The 22,117-nt window shown below is 36.4% G+C and overlaps 1 protein-coding gene across 8 annotated transcripts in view; it reads right to left on the reverse strand.

Moving 5' to 3' along the window:
- The window catches only part of BLTP1 (bridge-like lipid transfer protein family member 1), a 175,609-nt gene extending 156,407 nt beyond the window's left edge, over positions 1-19,202 (reverse strand). For 7 of the 8 annotated variants that reach the window (XM_031466536.2, XM_031466542.2, XM_031466570.2 and 4 more), the window contains exons 1-6: positions 18,952-19,202; positions 17,364-17,451; positions 10,035-10,087; positions 7,138-7,265; positions 1,244-1,360; positions 177-255 (exon numbers count right to left, since the gene is read on the reverse strand). In XM_031466536.2, the coding sequence (XP_031322396.1) occupies positions 177-255; positions 1,244-1,360; positions 7,138-7,234 (293 nt within the window). In that variant the 5' untranslated portion in view covers positions 7,235-7,265; positions 10,035-10,087; positions 17,364-17,451; positions 18,952-19,202. The remainder of the gene's footprint in view (positions 1-176; positions 256-1,243; positions 1,361-7,137; positions 7,266-10,034; positions 10,088-17,363; positions 17,452-18,951) is intronic. The other variant, XM_031466529.2, reaches the window with a different exon arrangement.
- Between the last annotated feature and the right edge of the window lie 2,915 nt (positions 19,203-22,117).

Genomic DNA, 22,117 nt, shown 5'->3' on the forward strand with positions numbered 1-22,117 from the left:
TGGAAACATTTTTTTAAAAAAATCAACTCACCAGGTATTACTCACTGAAAAAAATGATTTTTAATTTATAATTTTATTTGAAAAAGTAACATTTTTAATATGAAAAGGCAATACATATTTCAAGTTTACTTAGGATGGATTCTTTTTAATTTTACTTATTTATTTATTTATTTTACCTAATAGACATGTCTTCTGTAATGTAATATATTTCACGAACCATGACTTTTCCAGACAGAACAGAGAAAGAAAAGGAGCCTGTTGAGGGAAAAAAAAACCAACAGCAATTAATGTAATTGTTTTGAAAGATAGCAGAGGCCTTAAAGCTTAAGATAATCTGAGCATTCAATTTACTCAGTGATTAAACGTTCTCTCCCTACTCCCTTCCTGATATCCTTACAGCCTTACTAATCTTTTACCATTTTTTCCTCAAATATAACAAAGTGCCATACATATTACCACTATGGACTAAGCTGCTAAGTAACTACATGAGGACATCAGTTTAAATAGCTGTTTCATATGGGTAATTCGCTTAATTAGACATAATCCATTAAATAAACCCAAAGCAGCAACTAATTCATCATTTTTCAATTGCCTCAAATTAATCTAAGACTACTTATGTTTGAGAGAAGTTTTATTTATGTCTCCTCAGAAGTACTCAACTCTAAGGAAGGTTAGAAAGGTTCTATTAGGTGACTTCTCACTCCTTTTCTCCAGCCGCTTAGGGCTTTCCAAAGCAAAAAGCTTCCTAAAACACCCTGCCATCTATCTGCAAACAACCCACTTGTAAGTAGTCAGACACTAAACTAATAAAGCAGGAAAATGAAACACACAAGATGATTCCACTTACAGTTACAGATATTTTAGATATCAGTTACTTAAAAAAAAAACCAACAACAAAGCAAAACTTCATCAAGCATTAGAAATTTTCTTTGGATAGTGGAATGATGAGGAATTTCTATTTCTATATTTTATATGTGTCTAGATTATTTCGAATGATTTTAATGAGTATCTTTTAGAAGCAAAAAAGTCAAAAAGTAATTTTAGAAACACTTTAAGAAATAAGAATGAGGAAAAGGACCAAGTAGTAGTTCATGTCTAGAGTGCTATATGAGAAAAAAAATTCTTTAGTTTAACCTTCATAAAACAAAGGTAAATTTCTACCCCTACTATCTGTTTACAAAATATAAATTTACAATATACATCTCAAGATTACAGAGAAAAAAAAAAGGTACTCAAAACTTACCAATATGGATATAGCCATGCTTGTATAACCTGTTAAGAACCAGTGTTAAAATAAGACCAACATTCCGAGAATTATAGTATGTGAGATAAATAATCCATCCACAGGACAAAATGGTAGCTGTTGGGAGAAAAAAAAGCAAAAAGTGGATCTCACTATATGTTTCCTTTCTATCACCTTAATATCTTAACAAAAACTTGTTAGTAAAGATCATTTATCACATTCAGAAATGACAGCATTTACTTCCATATGGCAATGTGTTCTCTTACAATTTAATACCTGAACTTTCAAAACCAGAGGTTGATTCTACTTTATCCAACATTCTTCATTCTCTTTAGTCATTAGCCAGAAGAGCATAGATTTCAATCAGATCAATTAAAAGAATGTTTCAAGTACACCTGCTTACCTTTTTTTCTACTTCCTTTTTCATTACTTTGTAGTGCTTTAGTTATTAAACATACACAAAAATGTTCTGGGAAGAGAATGCTCTTATTTCTTCTTTTTTTAATTTTATTTTATTGAGTTGTAGTCAGTTTACAATGTTCTGTCAATTTCCAGTGTAGAGCACAATTTTTCAGTCATACATGCACATACATATATTCATTGTCACATTCTTTTTCATTGTGAGGTACCACAAGATCTTGTATATATTTCCCTGCGCTATACAGCACAAACTTATTTATCTATTCTACATATACCTGTCAGTATCTATAAATTTCAAACTCCCAGTCTGTCGCTTCCCACCCTGCTCCCCTCTGGCAACCACAAGTTTGTATCCTATGTCTATGAGTCTGTTTCTGTTTTGTATTTATGATCATTTGCCTTTTTCTTTTCTTTCTTTCTTTCTTTCTTTTTTTTTTTTTTAAGACTCCACATATGCACAATCTCACATGGTATTTTCCTTTCTCTTTCTGGCTTACTTCACTTAGAATGACATTCTCCAGGGACATCCATGTTGCTACAAATGGCATTATGTTGCTTTTTTTGTGGCTGTATAGTATTCTATTCTATAAACATACCACATTTTCTTTATCCAGTCATCTGTCAATGGACATTTAGGCTGTTTCCGTGTCTTGGCTATTGTAAATAGTGCTGCTATGAACATTGGGCTGCAGGTGTCTTTTTGAAGTAGGGTTCCTTCTGCATATATGCCCAGGAGCGGGATTACTGGGTCATATGGTAAATCCATTCCTAGTCTTTTGAGGAATCTCCATACTGTTTTCAATAATGGCTGCACCAACCTGCATTCCCACCAGCAGTGTATGAGGGTTCCCTTTTCTCCACAGCCTCCCCAGCATTTGTCATTTGTGGACTTCTGAATGATGGCCATTCTGATTGGTGTGAGGTGATACCTCACTGTAGTTCTGATTTGCATTTCTCTGATAATTAGTGATACTGAGCATTTTTTCATGTGCCTATTGATCATTCATATGTCCTCCTTGGAGAATTGCTTGTTTAGGTCTTCTGCCCATTTTTGGATTGGGTTGTTAGTTTTCTTTCTTATTAAGTCATATGAGCTGCTTTTATATATTCTGGAGATCAAGCATTTGTCAGTTTCATTTTTTGCAAACATTTGCTCCCATTTCACAGGTTGTCATTTTGTTTTACTTATGGTTCCCTTTGCTGTGCAAAAACTTGTAAGTTTAATTAGGCCCCATTTGTTTATTCTTGCTTTTATTTCTATTGCTTGGGTAGACTGCCCTAGGAGAACATTGCTGAGATGTATGTCAGATAATGTTTTGCCTATGTTTTCTTTTAGGACGTTTATTTTCCTATGTTTAAGTCTTTGATCCATTTAGAGTTTTTTTTTTGTGTATGGTGTAAGGGAGTGTTTTAGCTTCACTGATTTACATGCTGCTGTCCAGTTTTCCCAGCACCATTTGCTGAAGAAACCATCTTTATTCCATGGTCTGTTCTTGCCTCCTTTGTCAAAGATTAATTGATCAAAAGTCTGTGGGTTCATTTCTGGGCTCTCTATTTTGTTCCATTGATCCATATGTCTGTTTTTGTACCAGTACCATGCTGTTTTGATTACTGTAGCTCTGTAGTATTGTCTGAAGTCTGGGAAGGTTATTCCTTCAGCCTCTTTCTTTTTCTTCGGTAATGCTTTGGCAATTTGGGGTCTTTTGTAATTCCATATAAATTTTATTATGATTTGTTCTAGTTCTGTGAAAGAAGAACTCATACCAGTCCTTCTCAAACTCTTTCAGAAGACTGAATAGGAGGGAATACTCCCAAACTCATTCTATGAAACTACCATCACCCTGATACCAAAACCAGACAAAGACACTACCAAAAAAGAGAATTACAGACCAATATCACTGATGAACACAGATGCAAAAATCCTTAACAAAATATTAGTAAACAGAATCCAACAGCAAATTAAAAAGATTATACACCACAATCAAGTTGGATTCATCCTAGGGACATAAGGATGGTTCAACATACACAAATGAATCCATGTGATACACCACATCAACAAGAGAAAGGACAAAAACCACATGATCATCTCAACAGATGCAGAAAAAGCATTTGATAAAATTCAACACCCATTTATGATAAAAACTCTCACCAAAGTGGGTATAGAGAGAACATATCTCAATATAATAAAAGCCATATATGACAAATCTACAGCCAGCATAGTACTCAACGGTGAAAAAATCAAAAACTTCCCACTAAAATGTGGAACAAGACAAGGCTGCCTACTATCACCACTCCTATTCAACATAGTCTCGGAAGTCCTAGCCACAGCAGTCAAGCAAGAGAGAAAAATAAAAGGGATTTAAATTGGAAAAGAAGAGGTAAAAGTGTCACTATATGCAGAAGACATGATACTATATATAGAAAACCCTAAAAGGTCCACACAAAAACTACTAGAACTAATAAAATTCAGCAAGGTAGCAGGTTACAAGATTAACGTACAAAAATCAGTTGCATTTCTTTACACTAATGATGAATTAACAGGAAAAGGAAGCAAAGAAACAATCCCTTTTAAAATATCACCCAAAGTAATAAAATACCTAGGAGTAAATCTAACCAAGGAGGTGAAAGACATACACGGAAAACTATAAAACACTGATTAAGGAAATTAAAGAGGACTTTAAAAAATGAAAAGATATACAATGCTCCTTGATTGGAAGAATCAATATTGTTAAAATGGTCATACTGCCCAAGGCAATCTACAGATTTAATGCAATACCTATCAAATTACCCATATTTCTGAATATTCTGAAAAAAATCTACCTTTATTAGGTGAAAAGCTTAATCCCAAGCTATTTCCTAAAGGCTACAGTCACTTAGAAAGAAAGAAAACTGATTTTTTCACATCAGAGAAAAGTCACTGTTTATTTTTCCTTTTTCAGATTCTTTTTCATTATAGGTTATTACAAGATATTGAATATAGTTCCCTGTGCTATACAGTAGGTCCTTTTTGTTTATATACTTTATAAATAGTGTAACTGTTTTTTTTAAATCAACAGTCTCTGCTTTGAAAAAACTATTGAAAAAAGAACTTTATTGTACTTAAAGGCATATCTCTGTATTAAATAGACCACCTATACTATTTTGCTGTAACTGATAAGACAATTACCTACTTTTAAAGAATGCCACTAAATATACTACAGTAAACGATATTCTAAATTTGACTGTTTTTCATGGAAAGTTTATAGTCATGTATAAAATTTATAATATTCCCCAAAAAACCTAGTTCATGAATATACAAAGGCAAAACACAAGAAAGCATTTTTTGATAAATTTTCTACTTATTCATTTAAAAAGTATAACTGTTTTCTAGATTAGAACAAAGTAATTTAATTAAACATGTGTAACCTTTCAGCAACATCACATTAACTCCATAACTTAAAAAAAAAAAAAAAAGACACAAATAAACTTATTTACGAAACAGAAACAGATTTACAGATAGAAAACAAACTCATGGTTACCAGAGGGGAAAGGGAGTGGGAAGGGATAAATTGGGAGTTCGAGATTTGCAGATACTAACTACTATACATAAAAGAGATAAACAAGAAGTTTATACTGCATAGCACAGGGAACTATATTCAATATCTTGTAGTAACCTATAATGAAAAAGAATATGGAAAGGAATATATGTATGTATATGGATGACTGAAATATTATGTTGTACATCAGAAATTGACACATTGTAAACTACTATTTAAATTAAAAAAAGAAAAAAAATTTTTTAATTTAAAAACTATTTAACAGATAAAACGCAGCAGTCCCTGAGAGTCAAAATACAACATTCCTCAAGGTAGCTGAGATTGATAATAGCTTTGATGTAGCAAGTGCTATGATTTGCCCATAAAAAATATTTCTACAACAATTCTTTTGAACAGTTGTTTTGATGATACGACATTATGTTTTACGTTTAAACTCATTTTGTATTAATTTTTACTGTCAATCACTCTGTGAATAGCAGGTTATTATGGGCCCTTCAGAAAGGCAAAAAGTATTTGCTGAGAGAGTAAGTTTCCAAGCAGTACCTGAGAATTGTGGCCTTTTTATTGTATCACGTCCTCCCACCCCCTTAAAACTCTTAAGGCCATTAGTAAAACAGAAGGATTAAACAATCCCTCAGTGTTTTTCTGGTCATTACTGTGTTTTTGCCTTAAAGAAAGGAGCTGTATACAATGTGAAAAAGTCAGAGAAATTCTAGGTGACAGGAGACACATAGGAAATAAAGAATTCTGCCTGTAATTAAACTAAAAGGTAATTTTCAATGCTGCTTTTATGAAGTTATACTTCATACAAGTGTTTTGCATTGCATTTAATGTTGAGTTTTCATTAATGATAATTTTCAATAGTTCACTTTCATCAATCAGAAAAAATGTAATTTGAAGTTTAAATGGTAACCTGATCCTACCTATAAATCACGAATCGTTATAATTCCTCTTACATACACTTCACCTCTAAAGTGAATCCGTATCCTTTCTACACATCCTGTAGTGTCATGAAAAAAGCATAAGCCTGCACTCAGAAAAACACAGCTGTACAGGTTGTTTAATCCCCATGGGCCTCAATTCCCCAACATGCTATTAAGAAAATGACACCTACCTTCCTAAGTCTGCTGTGAGCGTTAAGCGAGATAACATATTCAGAATGCCCGCAGTACGGGGCACACAGAAGACGCTCAGTACGTATCATCACTTTCCCTTTCCTCTCTTCCCCCATCTTACCCTTCCTACTTTCCTCTCTATACCTTTCTAATTCCTATGCTGGAATTCAAATCAATATAATGTTCAAAATACATTTCTTCCACAAAAACTTCCTGGGCAGTAACAGCCTTTAGTAAGCTCTCCTTTCCTTGGTATTATATTTGTATTTCTCCTTCTCATTTGTTCATATTCACTTATTCACTCATATTCCTTCCCTCTGTCTGCAATTTAATGATACACTCTTTTTTATTATTAGTATATACCTAGAAAAGACCTAGAATATAAGACAAAAAAATTATATTGGAAAAGCCCATTGCTAAGTGTGTAAGGAGTGAGGGAAGAGAAGATTAATTAGGCAAAACCATATTTACCATGAGGATTTATCACTTTTATAATAAAACAACTAAAAGTGTTTGTGTGTATGTGTTGGGATGGGGAATGGAGGAGTAGACCTGAAGCAGGAAAGATAAGTTGACACGTGCCGTGTCTTTCTTCTCATCCCACCTTCCCTAAATCAGACGAGGAGACAATCTAAGGAAAAGAGCCTTCCAGAGCAGTTTTCAGAGCAAATATTCACAGAAATATAGAATAAAACCTTCTTTCCAAAAAATAAACTAAGGGTAATGTAAGCATTCTGGCTTCAATCAACCACTGATTAAAACTTGGCAATTATTAATCCACACATAAAAAACAGTAAAGTACAAAAAACTATATTCTACTTACCAACAAGGAGCCAAACAACATTGGAATTGTGTTCTGTAAGAAAATCTTCTAATTGAGTGATACTAGGAACAATACTCTCATTCTTCCTTTGATCCATTACTGAAGTTTTTCCAGAAGCATCTAAAGGCCTGAAAGAGTTGAAAGGTTAAATTTAGAATTTAATCTATATAAGGGAGAAAAAAGGTGAATTTAACAAATGTGAAAGTTTATTAAATCACATTCTTGTTTCTTCAGTGATAAGACAAAAATATAACAAACATGTCCACATTTCTACATAAAATATAAAACAATATATCATATTTCAATAACCTGATTTCACCATTCTAGGTCTGAATAGACTCAGGTTCAGTTACTATACTCTGGCTTAAAATAAGAGGGACACGACTATTCTTAAACCTAATCAAAGATATTTATTACAATAGTAAGGAGGAAGTATTGATCATCTACATTAGACAAACTCTTCTAGACTTGTCCCAAGGGCTGCCATTAGTAATATATTCATATTTAAGTTATAATAAGCCTTCTTATCCCCCATGAGCTATGTATTCTCATTATTCCATGGGGAAACAATCTTCCTAATTTGGATTCACTCTGGATAGTATGGACAGTAAGCAGATCTCCTGTTACCAGATGCTCAGGATAAATTACAATATACTGTCAAAGTGTGACCAGACATGAAAAATGTATGCATGTAAGAACCTACTGCATAATCTTCATGAAGTGAAAGATGGAATAAAAAATAAACTGGTTGTTCCCTTTCCTCTTCCCTTCCTGAACAGTTTAGTCTAAAAGCCGTAAGGTGAAGCAGGGCAAAGCAGGCATCTGCACATGGGGAGAGAGGGACAGGAACCTCTGGCCTAGAGTGGGATGTCAGAGCCCAGTAGGGGTAAATTAAATATCCACCTGTGTGGTGAAGAGGCTAGTGGAACGGTGGCAGTATTTCAGGGTATCAATACCACAGTAGTTTGAGGAGATCATACTTGCAGGGAAGAGGTCAGGCGCAGGGTGCTGGGGCCTGAGTGGGAGGAAGAGGGCATCCAGACGGAGGGACAGGGGTAGGAGAAACAGTCCAGCTCAAGGTGTCAAGGCCCAGGTGAGAGTGCACAGGGAGATTGCCTGGTGCAGGGGGTCAGAACCCAGGAGGAAGGCATCAGACCCCAAAGGGACAAGTAGGGCTTCCATGCAGGAGGTCTCAGGAGTGATGAGTTGATGCAGGAGCAGGATAAGGAGGGCAAACACCTGGGAGACAGCCCATGCAGTGTGTGAACAAAGGGATTAACCAAGTAAGTAAACATAACAGGAAAAATGGGAGTCAAGTTTCTCACTGTTAGAGGACACATAAAGGGAGAAAATTAGAATTAACCCTGTGGTGTTGGATAAGAACTGGAGGTGTGGCTTTCAATACAAATGGATATAGAAATAAATATAGTTGTAAATTTACATATGCATATATTTATTAACAAGCCCTGAGAGCAGCAACACCAGAAAAAATGAGGAGATAATTTGGCTTCTAAAAACCATTTTCTATTAAGAGGGCTCCTTGAAGAAATGGCTGGTTCCACAGCTAAGGCAGGGTAAGTCAAGGTGAACCTTGTTTTCCAGAAAGGAAAGAAATGTTCAAAGAATGATTGGAACATGTCAAAAGGAAACAGAAACCATCCTGAAGAGGCTCCCACTGGCAAAACTGAGATAATTTAATCATCAGAATAAATAAGAGTAGTAAATTACAACCCACTTAATAAAAACAAATCTATGAGTCCACACAAATACAATCAATTAAATTTTGATGAGTAACAGGATACTCAAATTGTCTCAAATAACTGCCAAAATAATTATTAATGACAAAGGAGAAAAGAGGAACTCTGAGAAAGCTGGCAATTAATTAGGTGATCAAAGTAAACACCATCAATACAGGGATAAATCAAAATTGTACACTTCTTAATAGAAGAAAACAGCGTCATTTCCATGGCATCCCTGCCAAAGACGCATAACCTGAATTTAATCTATCTTGCCTCTCTCCTGATAATGACCAATAGAGACTGTTTAATTCATCTTTGTATTCACAGTACCAGTGACATCCTTGAACAAAGCCACTGTTTTCAACTATCATATCATTTTAAATGGTACTTTTATCTATTAGATAAGAAAGTAACACTGATCTACATGTTTTCAGATGTGTCCTCTCAATATTTTCATGATTCATCTCTACTCTCTTCATTCTTCCTGAAATCCATGGTGCTCATTTCAAAACTGCTGTCCACATTAGAAAACAAAGTGTGGCAATTATTACTTTAGTGATATTTCAAGAAAAGTATGAAAATGTTATATAGTTTAATCAAACACAGCACCAACTAGAGATTTATCGAAGTTCCTAATTTAATGCCACCATTTCTAGAAATAGGCTTTCCAAAAAAGACTACTTTTCAAAATGAATTACCTGTAAAGTCTTTTCAAATACTACATTCAACCTATTTTCTCTCCCACTAGCATAAAGGAACGAAAATACACTTGCATCAACAGACTATTAAAGATAGAACTCCACATCTTGATTTGGTCCTACAGGAATAGGTCATTCTACAAATCAATACAAAAAATACAAATAATCTGATATTTTTTTAATGAGAAAATATACAAACAGGCAATTCACAGAGAAAAAGAATACCACTTGCAACTGGGGACAATCACAATTTATTACCCAGTAGTCATATAAGCGAAAATTAGAAAGATTACAAACAACTATATTGGCAGAAGTATGGGCAAACGCTGGTGGGAGCACTCAGACACAGTTGATGGGAGTAAACCGCCTTTGAGAAGAACAATTATCAGAACCTATGAAAATGTAGATGCTTTGACTTGGGCATTTCAGTTCTAAGGCTCTATTTCTCAGAAATACTTACTCAGACACCAAGATGTTTTTTCAAGGACAATCACTGCAGCATTATATGTCAAACTGAGAAAATAGAAAAAAAATTTCAATTAATAGGAAAACTGTTAAATAAATAAAACTTTTACCGTATGAAATACTCTTACCATGTGAAATGATATGAAGCCTTTTTAAAAGAATAAAATAGCTCAATAGGGGATAATACAGAGAAATGTCCAGAATATATGTAATGTTAGCAGGGGAAAAGCAAGTTGAACAACAAGACGTATAGTATTCTACTTATGTTTAAAAAAAAGACTATCCATTCTGTGTATCACATATATACCACATATGTATATATATACATACAGTACGTATACATGTACATATATATGGTGTGTATATATGTACATAGTTTTATTAATTGGCAAAAACATTAGCAAAGATGTTAGTGGTTACCTCTAAGAAGCAATGGGAGATTTGGAAGAAGAATAAAGAAGGACTTTCACTTATACTCTCAATAACTAAGTATTATTTAAATGTTTTAAAACTGACATGTAATACTTTCATAATTTAAAAAGAAAAAGGGAAGGTGGTGGCTGGAAGACAGGACACAACAGGCGAGAAAGGGGCTTTTCTTGCATCTTTAGCCTCTCCTTGTAACTATGGCCAAGGAACAGGTGACTCCCAACCCAAAAGTATCAACTTGATCATCTGTCATTCCACCATCATGTCTTTCTATAGTTCTTAAATCCTTGTCTTTTTAAAAATTAAAGTGGAAATACCAAGCAATATCAAACTCAAAGCCTCCATCAAAACATCAGAAAGATCACTTAACATCTTAGCAAGAATTATTCGATTTGATAGCCTTGAGTGTGTAAGAATGGAAGGAAGACTAGCTGTACTGCTCTAGAAAAGCGGGAGGGGTAAGCTACAAACAAGGAAGGAAGTAAAGAACACTAAAAGGAAAGGCACCGTAGGGAGGGAGAAAGAGGAAGTAGTTATCAAGAGAAAACAGTACAATCAAAAGGTCCTGCTTCATACTGGATTGTTCCAAAAGCAGACCATTATACGGACTGACAGCATGGACTCCACCAGACCACTTGGGCTCAAATACCAGTTCTGACATTACAGAGGTTAGGTAACTTGAACACGGGCAAGTTATCTAAGCTCTCTGCGTTCTACGTCTTCATCTGTAAAATGAGGTCACTAATAGTACCTACCTCACTGTTATATAGTGAGAATGGATGCATTCAGATATGCAAAGCATTTAAAACAACGCTGGGCATGTAGTAGGTAATATTCTGTTTAAATGCCTGATACTGGTAACCAATGCCACTGGCGTCTTGCCCATATACTGCTGACATTCACCTCTACACAGGAAGATTATTCATTCTGAACACCTGTAACACCCTACTGCGGGAGGCTTTCTGACTGCATGAACATGCTCAGTTTGTCCTCACAGTGAGCCAGAAATGCCAGAGTTAATGTCAACGATGGCTAGGAAGTTGGTGGGTAAACACCTGCAGCTTCCCTGCTCTTGGCTTGGGATAACCCTGAGGCATATTTTATTTGGTCTCCCAGAGTTCCCCAGTGGTAGTGAGCTCCAGATGCCCACAGTGGTAATTATAGCAGTTATCACACTGCATTGTAACTATCAATTTAGACGTCTGTCTCTCCCACTGGACAGCTAACTACTCTTTACCAATGTCTTTGCCCTACTCACTTAAATGTGCAATATCTGAGAAGTTCCTAATATGCAGTAGTCTCTCAATAAATACTTGTTTCATAAATGAATGAAAAAAATGCATCATTATAAAAAGTACATAATTATGAGTTATTGCCAAAGATAAGGAAGTATTTCCACTGTATTCAAGGCCAAAGAGATTCCTAAGTGATCTCTTCCACACTCAAGAAAATTTAGTTTTCATTTGCTTGAGTTTAAGAGGATATTCAACACTTTGATAACCTAATTCCAAATATAACAAAAATGAAGGAGAAAAATTAATCATACTCAAATCCCTCTTACAACAATAAAGTCATAATTATTTGTACAAAAGGCATTCACAGATCTTCAGACAATTACATTAAAGTTCTCTGAATTTAATCACAGTTCCTTTTCCATAAAGGAAACTACATGGGTTTTAAAAGTTAGAAAATAAATCAGCTTTATAGCTCTCTTTTGAACTTCATCAACATTCATATTCTCTTCATCATCAAGCTTGAATACCTATTAGCACATAGCAGCATTCTGTATACCAGAAATTCTGTGAAGTATGTACTTTGTACACATTTCTGCATTGTTTATCCATGGGCCAAACTTGACTGATTTATACTTACTGGTACAAAATATGTACCTACTTGAAAACTTGTCAGTTTGGTTTCTGCACATACATAAGAAATTATTTTAAGATACTTGTGTAGGGGTCCCAATTTCAAAGTCATTTAAGTCTTCTTTAACAATTAAGAAGCCAGATAATTGACCCAACGGTCTCATTAAATACCAAAGGAACTGCCTAGACAGATGGCTCACCTTTCCTATGGCATAATGACATCCCCAAAGCAAAAGTAAAATATAAATCAGATTACAACATTTTTATACAAAGTGAATTTTCAAGAGTGTTTAATTCATCTGAACTGTTTCTACAATGGCTCAAGTAGTCCGAGCACTCACCAATCTAAAGGCAGAGGGCCTGAAACAAATGACTTTGTGATGCTCCTTCCAATTCTATGATGTCACACAAATAAAACATACAAAACAGAAGTACCTGCAATTGAACATCTCACATAAAAGACATGCGTAAATGTTTACATTTAAGATAGCACTGGAATGTATAAAAAGGTTGGTATTACTGACTGAGCATACAGTGATTTGAAGGGCCCTCTATACCTAAAAAATTTTGCTCATCAGGATACAAGGCCCTAAATCTTACCATCTATTTCTTCAAATAGAGTACCAACCAATATTTCCTTTTTAAATGCAAAGATATCTTTACAGTATCTCAATAATAGCCATCATTAATTATTATCATGAGTTATTAGTAAAATTAATTCATTAAATTACTTTTCTCATTAACAAACAGGATCCAGGAATATCACAAAAGGCCCAAGATCTCCCAAGATGGGGAAAACCTTAAAAAAGAAATGGTGAGCCAAAAAAGCAAACTTAGCTTCCTTAACAAATTTGGCCAGGGTCGGCAACTCTGTGTACATAAAGTAAAATTACATAATGTCCTATTTTGTTCATTTAAACAAACAAAATAGACAATTACCCTCTTAAGTCAAACATATTAGGTATTTCTTTTCTCTAGCTAGTCATTCCAGGTCCCTTTCAGCCCCAGAATTCTATATGCAACAAACACAAGTTCACCTAATTAGCTAACTCTAAAGCCCAACAGAATTAGGTGGTAAAATAACACTCAATCAGAAATAACAGAAGTCCTCTGCTATACTGGCAGAGTAGGCTTTAAAGCAGATTTGAAATGGAAAGCTCCCTCCACCCCTTCCTTAGCTGTGAGATAACCTGAGCAAGTTGCTGAATCTCACTGAGCCTGTTTCCAAGTGGTAAAATGGTCCTCTCTTCCTAAGAGAGCAAACATAAAACTCATAGCAAAGTGCTTAACAAGAAACACACTCTCAGTGGTAACTAAGCTACCGTTAATGTTCTTTTTTAAAAAATCAGTTCAACACAAGGTGAAAGCTAAAAAAAAAAAGCATACCAGCAAACAATGACTAAAATGTGTCTCATTTCTTATAAAAGAGAAAAAGATATATTTAACTAAATAACAGAAATTTATAACCAAAAGAAATTAGTTGACATAAATGACAATCAAAAATGTACTAAGTTAATATGAATAACATAGTTCTACAAATACCATTGAGATTCTTAAAAGCAGATCAAATACCGAAGCATACTGGTCACCAGGCAACCACTGCTGAAGTATTAACTCAGATATGGTGACCAACGATTTAAACAGTATGAATTAGCAAACTGAGCAAATGTAACTTCACGTTACATACAGAAGAATTTTTAATGTCCAAGAAGACATAACATCCAACAAAAATATTGCACTTTAGCAGTCCTCACTTATATAGACAGAAATGTATGCTGGTTCACCTAAACACTCATAAAAAGTACAAAAAACAAAACAAAACAAAACTCTAAAAGCTGTACAAAGCATATCTACTAATAATGGGGCCAGAAGAGCTAACTTCAACCTCTCCAACAGGAAACCATGATTTCTAAATATCACCCACCTCTAAATATTCCACCAGAAGTAATTACTACCTTCAGTGCATTCTTCAATGTGGCCGGTATACAAAGACATCAACAGAAATTGCCATGAGTGAAAAGCTTAATCCTCCCACTTCTATATCCCATAAATTAATGAGTTGTGGAGTTTTGTTTTCACTTTTTGTAATGGCTGGTGAACACAATCTCCAAGTTTCTGTTAATTCTTTTAATCAAGAATTCTGTATGTCCCTTCCATCTTGATACACCAGAAGGCATAAAACTTTTAAAAGGCTGGCATCAGCAGAGTAAAATCCTAAAGAAGGGTCCTTGTAATAAAACTTGTATTTCCACTTTCTTATCTGGCCCTTAATCTTCTGTTACCTTCTGCCTTAAGTCACATACATCAAAAAACCCCTCCCAACACATATTCAAACTACTCACCCACTAAAAATACGGAGAGAGAGGGAGGAAGAAACTGGACATGTGTTTTTACCAACACCCATCATATTAAGTTCAAATACAATATTTTTTATTAGCCTGGTGCTATGCAGAGAGCCCAACAGATCCGTTTAACAGCCAATTCCTGTGAGCTGAAAACATTGCTACAATTGAAATTCAACCTTCATGTACATACTATAACAAAAAGAGGCTGGCTTCAGGGAGTTTTAAGCAGATATGGCCTTATACAATACTACTGGTGACATCTGACACAGTATTTTAAATGGATATGGAGCTGGATAGAAACATATTTTACATTTACATAAAAAGTAACAAAATACAATAAGGTCAATAGTCTAAAGTTTAGACTGTAAACATTTTAGACAATGCTATCTTAGTCTTTAAAATGTTCATTCCACAGTATTAACTCACCATTATAATGATGAGATACATCTATCACAAAATGGCTAACACTAACTCACTGCTCACTATGTGCCAGGCACTTTTCGTGTATTTACTCATCTAATCATCAGAAATAACAGTAACTACCTATTTACAATTCCCCATTTTACAGATGAGAAAATTGTGACAGTGAGAAGTGAGAAGCTAGGCACAAATACAGCTAAGACATGGCAGATTTGGGATTTGAATCTAGACAGCCTGGTTTTAGAGTCAGAGTTTAGTGTTATATTGCCTCTTATATATGTTCATAGAAATCAGCCTGTAATTATCTTTTAGTCCTCAATTTCTTTACTATGAAAAATAAGTTCCTACCCTCCAGCTCTAAATTCTAGTTTAGGAGCTAATATTGAATGTTACCAAAATCCATATTTTGATATAAATAAATTCATATTTTGCCCACTATGGCTTTTTTTCCCCTAAAAGACTCCTCTACTAAATCAAAGGTCAGCAATCACTTTTTAAAATTAACTACAAAGAGGCAACACATCAAGTTATTGAGCCTAATTAGCTGCAAAGGAGGCCATATTGTAAAGTGGGCCATATCTGACTGAACCACCTCCCCACTTTTCTGTACTTCTCTTTCACCTGGTCAGAAATGCTGTAACTACATATTTTTAAAGAGCTTATTTGCCCCCTAAAGAAACTGACAATTGATAGAAGGTGTGCGGCAGTTTTTAAATATGTCCAAAAATTATTTGATATTCCTCCCTTCAAGAGGTAGAGCTTAATTCATTCCCCTCCCAAGTGTGGGCTGGACTCAGTGATTCAATTCTAAAGAATATGGCAAAGCAATGGTGTATGACTAGGTCAAAAATGGCATCATAGCTTCCTCCTTGCTCTCTCTCTTGGATCATCTGCTCTAGGGGAAGACAGCTGCCTTGTTAGGACACTTAAGAAGCCCCAGAGAGGTCCATGTGTTGAGGCGTTGAGGCCTCCGGCCAACAGCCATGTGAATGAGCCATTAGGGAAGCAAATCCTCCAGCCCCAAATGAGTACTAGGTGACTGAAGTCCCAGCCAAGATCTTGGCTACAACCTCAGAAAGACCCAAAGCCAGAAACAACCAGTTTAGTTACTCCCAAATTCCCGACCCACAGAAACACTGAGATAATAAATGTTTTAAGCCACTAAGTTTTGGGATAATTTCTTACTCTGCAATAGATAAGTGTAGAAGAAAGGTAATTTTTTAAGATATCCACAGGTATCTCTATCCTGATGGTTCATACCTGCCATCTTAAGCTAAATGAGGAGTCAGTCAATACCACACCAAGAAAACTCCAATCACGTGAGTGAAACATATCCTCTTTCTATCATAAGTGGGAGTGTCTTGTAAGAACTTTGTGGCACAAACTCTACTCTACTTCTTTCAAATTTATCCATATCCATAACCATCACCACCTCCTCTCTCCTATCTCCACAGAGGTCCATCTATAGCACCCTTGACCTGCATCCTTGTATTCCATCCCTTCCAACTTGGTCAATGATGATGCTTCACCAATTCTTCTCCCTCATTCCTCTATCTTCAAATTCTCTTTTATTAACTAAAATAACATGAAAGGTTTATTACAAATGAAAATATTTACCATATGAGTAGTGCTGTTTTCTTAGTCTTTTATATAAACCAAAAACATCCTTGTATATAAAACTTTTTTTAAAGAAGTACAGGTTCACAATTACCTCCCAGAAAAAAATTCACTACTCTAGTACCCTCCAGGACTCTGATGATCACTATTTTTACTAGAAGCCTGAAAAAATGGCTGATGCATGGTACTCGATGAATATTTATAAAATGAACTAAGATTTTCTTAATCATGTTTAACCATGTCTTCCACTATTCTCCATAGGACTCATAGTGAAAAGCATACTTAAGTTCAACCATACACAATATTCTATGAAGAACAAACCAAAAGTCAACTAATTTTCTTCATTTCTTTTTAAAATCCTTTATAAAATGGGCAGATTAATGAGCAAGCAAAAGAGAAAAAGAAAGTTGACACCTGATAGAGAATCAAGCTAATGCTTCCTTTGGCTTTCTCCTGCCAATACACAAGCTAAGCACATGACTCAACTATCAGTCACATAGCATAATTCAAAAGTCAGGTAAAATGACAGGTCATGTTATACACCACCCCACCCCCACTCCTAGACCATTTAAGCCGGTTAAATGACAACTGAAGCAGAAAGTCAGATTTCCTCTATCTGAGCTTGAATTGAAAACCCAAAATATTTACCCAAGTTTTTTTTTCCAAAGTCTGTAATGTTGTTTTTCCTTTTCTTGATCTTCAGAAGGCCTGCCTGCAGTATTGCATCTTAACAAACCTGAAAAGAACACCATTTTAACTAATTATACAAGATATTCTGGCTTTATCAGCAGTTTCACCATTTCAAATCAAATGATTTGATTACACACGCACTTGCACACGCACACACACAAGGAAAATCTTTAACATTACTCCAGTATTACATTTCCTTCTTTAAAGTTTCCAAATAAACAATACTCCTAAAACTAGAATATGACCACAATTTCCAAAGTCTTCTAAAGATTTCAAAACCACTGACTGTACTTATGCAAAGAGCATGATTTTGTAGTCAGAGGATTCCACAGGTCAAACCCTACCTTTAAAACATACTCCAAGCGTCACCTTAAAAAAGTTGTCCTCTCAAACTATTGGGTCCTTGCTGGCAAGAATGGTGCTTCTGTTTCCTTCCTGTTTCCAGCACCCAGCACAGTTTTAATCAATGAAAACCACCTTATAATTTCTCAAGATTCTTGGGAGTGGCAAAGCACACTGATTAGGGGACTGTAAACTGGAGTCCAGTTATCTGATCTAAATCACAGCTCCGACTTTAGACAAGTTTTTGTTTTGTTTTGTTTTTTAGGGCTGTGGGATTTAGTTCTCTCATCTATAAAATAAAAGTAATAATAGGCCTTACGTGATAGGATTGTTACGATGATTAAATGACATAATATACACACATAAAGCATGTACCACACATTAGTTCTATAAGATAAATATTCGGGTTAATTCGTCTATTTTTATACTTCATGTATCCAGTTAACTTAAAATAAATCAGGCTCATTGCTATGCACAGAGTTGAAAGCAGCAACATGAAACCAGTTGAAACTTAGACTCTTGGACAGTCATGGAAAACAACGATTTCCTTACAGAGGAAATTTACAAGAACTCTTTCCCTTTAACAAGCGTCCCTAAGTTGCTACTGTCAAAACTAAAGGCAAGAGGGGCAGGAGGGGGACAATTCTGCTGAAGGAAAATCAACTTCCCTTCACCTTCCTTTAGTCAAAAGATGTTTCCGCTGAAATGTACTCTCCCATAGCACAGACTCAGCAAGCACCAATTCAGAATGCAAAACACACCACGCCTGGGGAGCAAAGGGAAGGTTTTTAAGGCTCCACTGCCCTTGGTCCAAAATCGATCCTGCGTTAAGCAGTATGGGATCTCCTGCAGCCCCGTGCTGCTAACAAGGCTGAAGCCTGCGCTTGCAGGTGCAGTCCTTCCCACACAACGGCAGGTGGGCCTCGCCCACCCACCTGATCATCATTCACAGGGCCAGCTCCTCCTGCATTAGAGACCCCAATCATCTGGCTGCCACGGCCTTTCCAGGCCTTCTCACTGACCTCTGACACCCGGTGTACAAGTCGCCCTGATGCAGGTAAGGATGGCAAAAGAATTAGAGATGTGTCGACGCCGCAGCAGGCTGCCGCCACGAAGCCAAACCTCTCCGACCAGGCCGAGGTCCAGAGACGCTGGGGAAAGTGCTGCCCACCCAATCCTTGATCAGCCCGACTCGTCCCCTCACCTGGGCGAGCGCCGGGGCGGCCCAGAACCGCTCCGATTTCTCTCCGGGGACGCCGAGGGCCTTGAGCGGCGGCGGCGGCGGCGAAGGCAGCTGCAGCGCCGAGCCGGACACGGCCTGCCTAGCGCTGCCCGCATCCACACCCTCTTGCCCCGCCACCCCGGCCCGCCGCCCGAAGTCTGGCCAGGGGACCCCAGGCACTGACACGCAGAGGGGCGGAGGAGGATGGGAGGGGTCCGAGTTGGAGCCGGGTGGCACTGCGGCTGCGTCAACTGGTAACGTCATACGTCACGGGGCCGGCGCCTCGAGGCACGCCACTCGAGCCCCGCCCAGGAGTTGGGTCGCCCCGCCCCTTCCCCCCCTCCCGGGCTGGGAGCAGAATCTGGACCTCGAGGTATGGGTTAGGGGCGTTATTTGAAAAACCTTTTTGTTACCCACGCAAGTAATGTTAGTGAATGGCCTTCTTGAGGCCAGGAGACAGACGAGCACGGGTATGGACAGATCACCAACAAAAAGGAGAATCAGACCAGTGCTATGGTTTGAAGTGAATCCACTCAGAATAGAGAGCAATACTTTTATGACTCTCTCAATAAGAGGAGCCTGATTGTGTGAAATGCTGCTACAGTGAATCGCTCAACTAAGTCTGTTGTTGTTATATTGATGAAAAGTGGTTTGATGCTCACCACTTTTAAAGAGAAAGGCTCTTCATATTATTAGCGAGTGAACCAAAGCAAACAACTTCCTAGAGTTACAGACTTACTGCAAATATTTTGCACACTTCTTATGTACAAGTTGTAATAGGAAAAGTGGAAAACAGTCTTAGCTCTGAAAGGTTTCGGATTGCTTGGGGCAGTTGTGGAATATGCACGTAAGACAACTAGAAATGCAAACGGTAATATACTAGCAGTAGCTAACACAGTGTCAAGCATGAGCCGGGCACTGTTCTAAGCACTTTATATTTATTGACGCATTTAATCCTCCCAAAACCCTGTGAGGTAAATACTCCCGTTTATTTCCATTTCACAACTGAAAAACTAAGGTACAGAGTGGTTAAATAACTTGCCAAACTGTAGAGCTAGGGTTTGAACCCAAGCAGTGTGTGACTCCAAAGTTCATACGCTTAAGCATTACTGGTTTGGTTTTGTCTTGTTTTTTGTTATTATTTGTTTTCTTTTACATTTTTTAATTGAAGTATAGTTGATTTACAATGTTGTGTCAATTTCAGGTGTACAGCTAAGTGATTCAGTTATACAGATACATACATTCTTTTTCAGATTACTTTTCCTTTTTAGGTTATTACGAGATATTGAATATAGTTCTCTGTGTTATACAGCAGGTCCTTGTTTGTTTGTTTTTTAATCAATTTTATATATTGTAGTGTGTGTGTGTGAATCCCAAACTCTAATTTATCTGTATAAATTACAGTAGACTGCCTCTTAAATTCTAAGTGCCTAAAAATCTAGTTCTGACTTCCTTCTTGGGCTGAAATACCACATCTAACATTTTTGTGTGGGAGTTCCACTTTTTCCTCAAAAGGAACACCTGTGAAGCCAAATATAAAATAAAGCCAGAAAAAGTTAAATACATGAACAATTGTACTAACTTTTATTGCATATAAGGAAATGGAGGCCCAAGCAGGAGTGGTTGATGAAAGGACTGGATGAAAGCCAAAAAAGAAAAGCATACACCTATCTTAGTTACTTCCACCTGCCACCAGGACACACCTACCTCCCTTACTTGAATTAACTCTTTAGAGTGTATTTCTGCATCACAGAGAAACTAATTTCAGTAGTCTTTTGCAAAGTTTGGAAGAATCTCAATCATTCTTAATCCTTACTCCCTACTAAGGCTCCAGGATCCCCACAAAGATTCGTTTGCTACAGTCAAACAGGAAACTTTTCCCAGAGGGAAATTGTCTGAGCACAAGTTTTCCAGACTAGAAATTACCAAGATGTCATTCAAGTTCCTCAAATCAAAAACTAAACTGAAACTAAATTTCCCTGGAGCTAAGGAAAAGAGTTAAGAGGAATGAGGGGAGAGGGAGGTGAAATTCACTGAGTGCATGGTTGGAATCTCAAAGTTTCTGATTGTACCTCCTTTCATCCCCAGGACCAGGACCCACCCTGTTACTACAGATATGCATTAGACAGCATCATAAAAAATGAAGTGTTTCTTTTATAAGCCTTTCTATTCTAAAAGTGTTTAATGTTGTCATGATTAGTAGTCTCTCTGACATTTCATTTGACTCACTAATTTTCATGACGAGGCTTACTCCCTTCACTTGTCTACCAACTACTTTCACTTTTCACCAACATGCCACCAAAATAATGGTACAACAGCAACTGTCTCCATCCACAGACTTCAGTAAGAATTGTACTAATGGTGGAAGCCCTCTAATGATTTCTTTTTGCTTCTTTTTAAAAAATTTTTACTTTGAAATAATTACAGGAAATTGCAAAGGTAGTATAGAGTGGTTTTGTGTACCCTTTCCCTTGTTTCCTCCAGTGGTTAAATCTTATATGATTATAGTACAACACGAAAACCAGAAAGTTGACATTGGCATGTGTATATATAGATCATGTCATTTTATCACATGTAAAGTCATGTAACCATCACTGCAAACAAAATAAGAGCTATTCTATCACCACAAAGGTATCTCCTCAAGCTACCCCTTCCCCTACCTGAGTCACACTTACTCCCCTTCCTGTACTACGCCTAGCTCTGGCAGGCGCTAATCTGTCTCCCATCTCTATAATTTCACCATTTCAAGAATATTATATAAATGAGAATTTATATTTACCACAACATAAGGGTAGGAGGATGAGAGGTACAAACTATTGGGTGTAAGATAAGCTTAAAGAGACACTTTACAACACAGAGAAAATAGCCAATATTTTGTAATAACTGTAAATGGAAGTAACCTTTAAAAATTGTATAAAAAATTTTTAAAGAATATCATATAAATGAAACCATTCACTACATAACCTTTAAACACTGATTTTTTTTTTTCACTCAGCACAATGCCTTTGAGACTTATCCAAGTTGTTGCATAGATCGGTAGTTTGTTCTTTTTATTGCTGAGTAGTATTCCAGGTATGATGTTCCAGTCAGATTAACCATTTACCTACTGAGGCACATTTTGGTTGTTTCCCATTTGGGGCTATTACAA

The sequence above is a fragment of the Camelus dromedarius genome, chromosome 1 (assembly GCF_036321535.1).
Source record: "Camelus dromedarius isolate mCamDro1 chromosome 1, mCamDro1.pat, whole genome shotgun sequence".
NCBI classification, from domain to species: Eukaryota; Metazoa; Chordata; class Mammalia; order Artiodactyla; family Camelidae; genus Camelus; species Camelus dromedarius.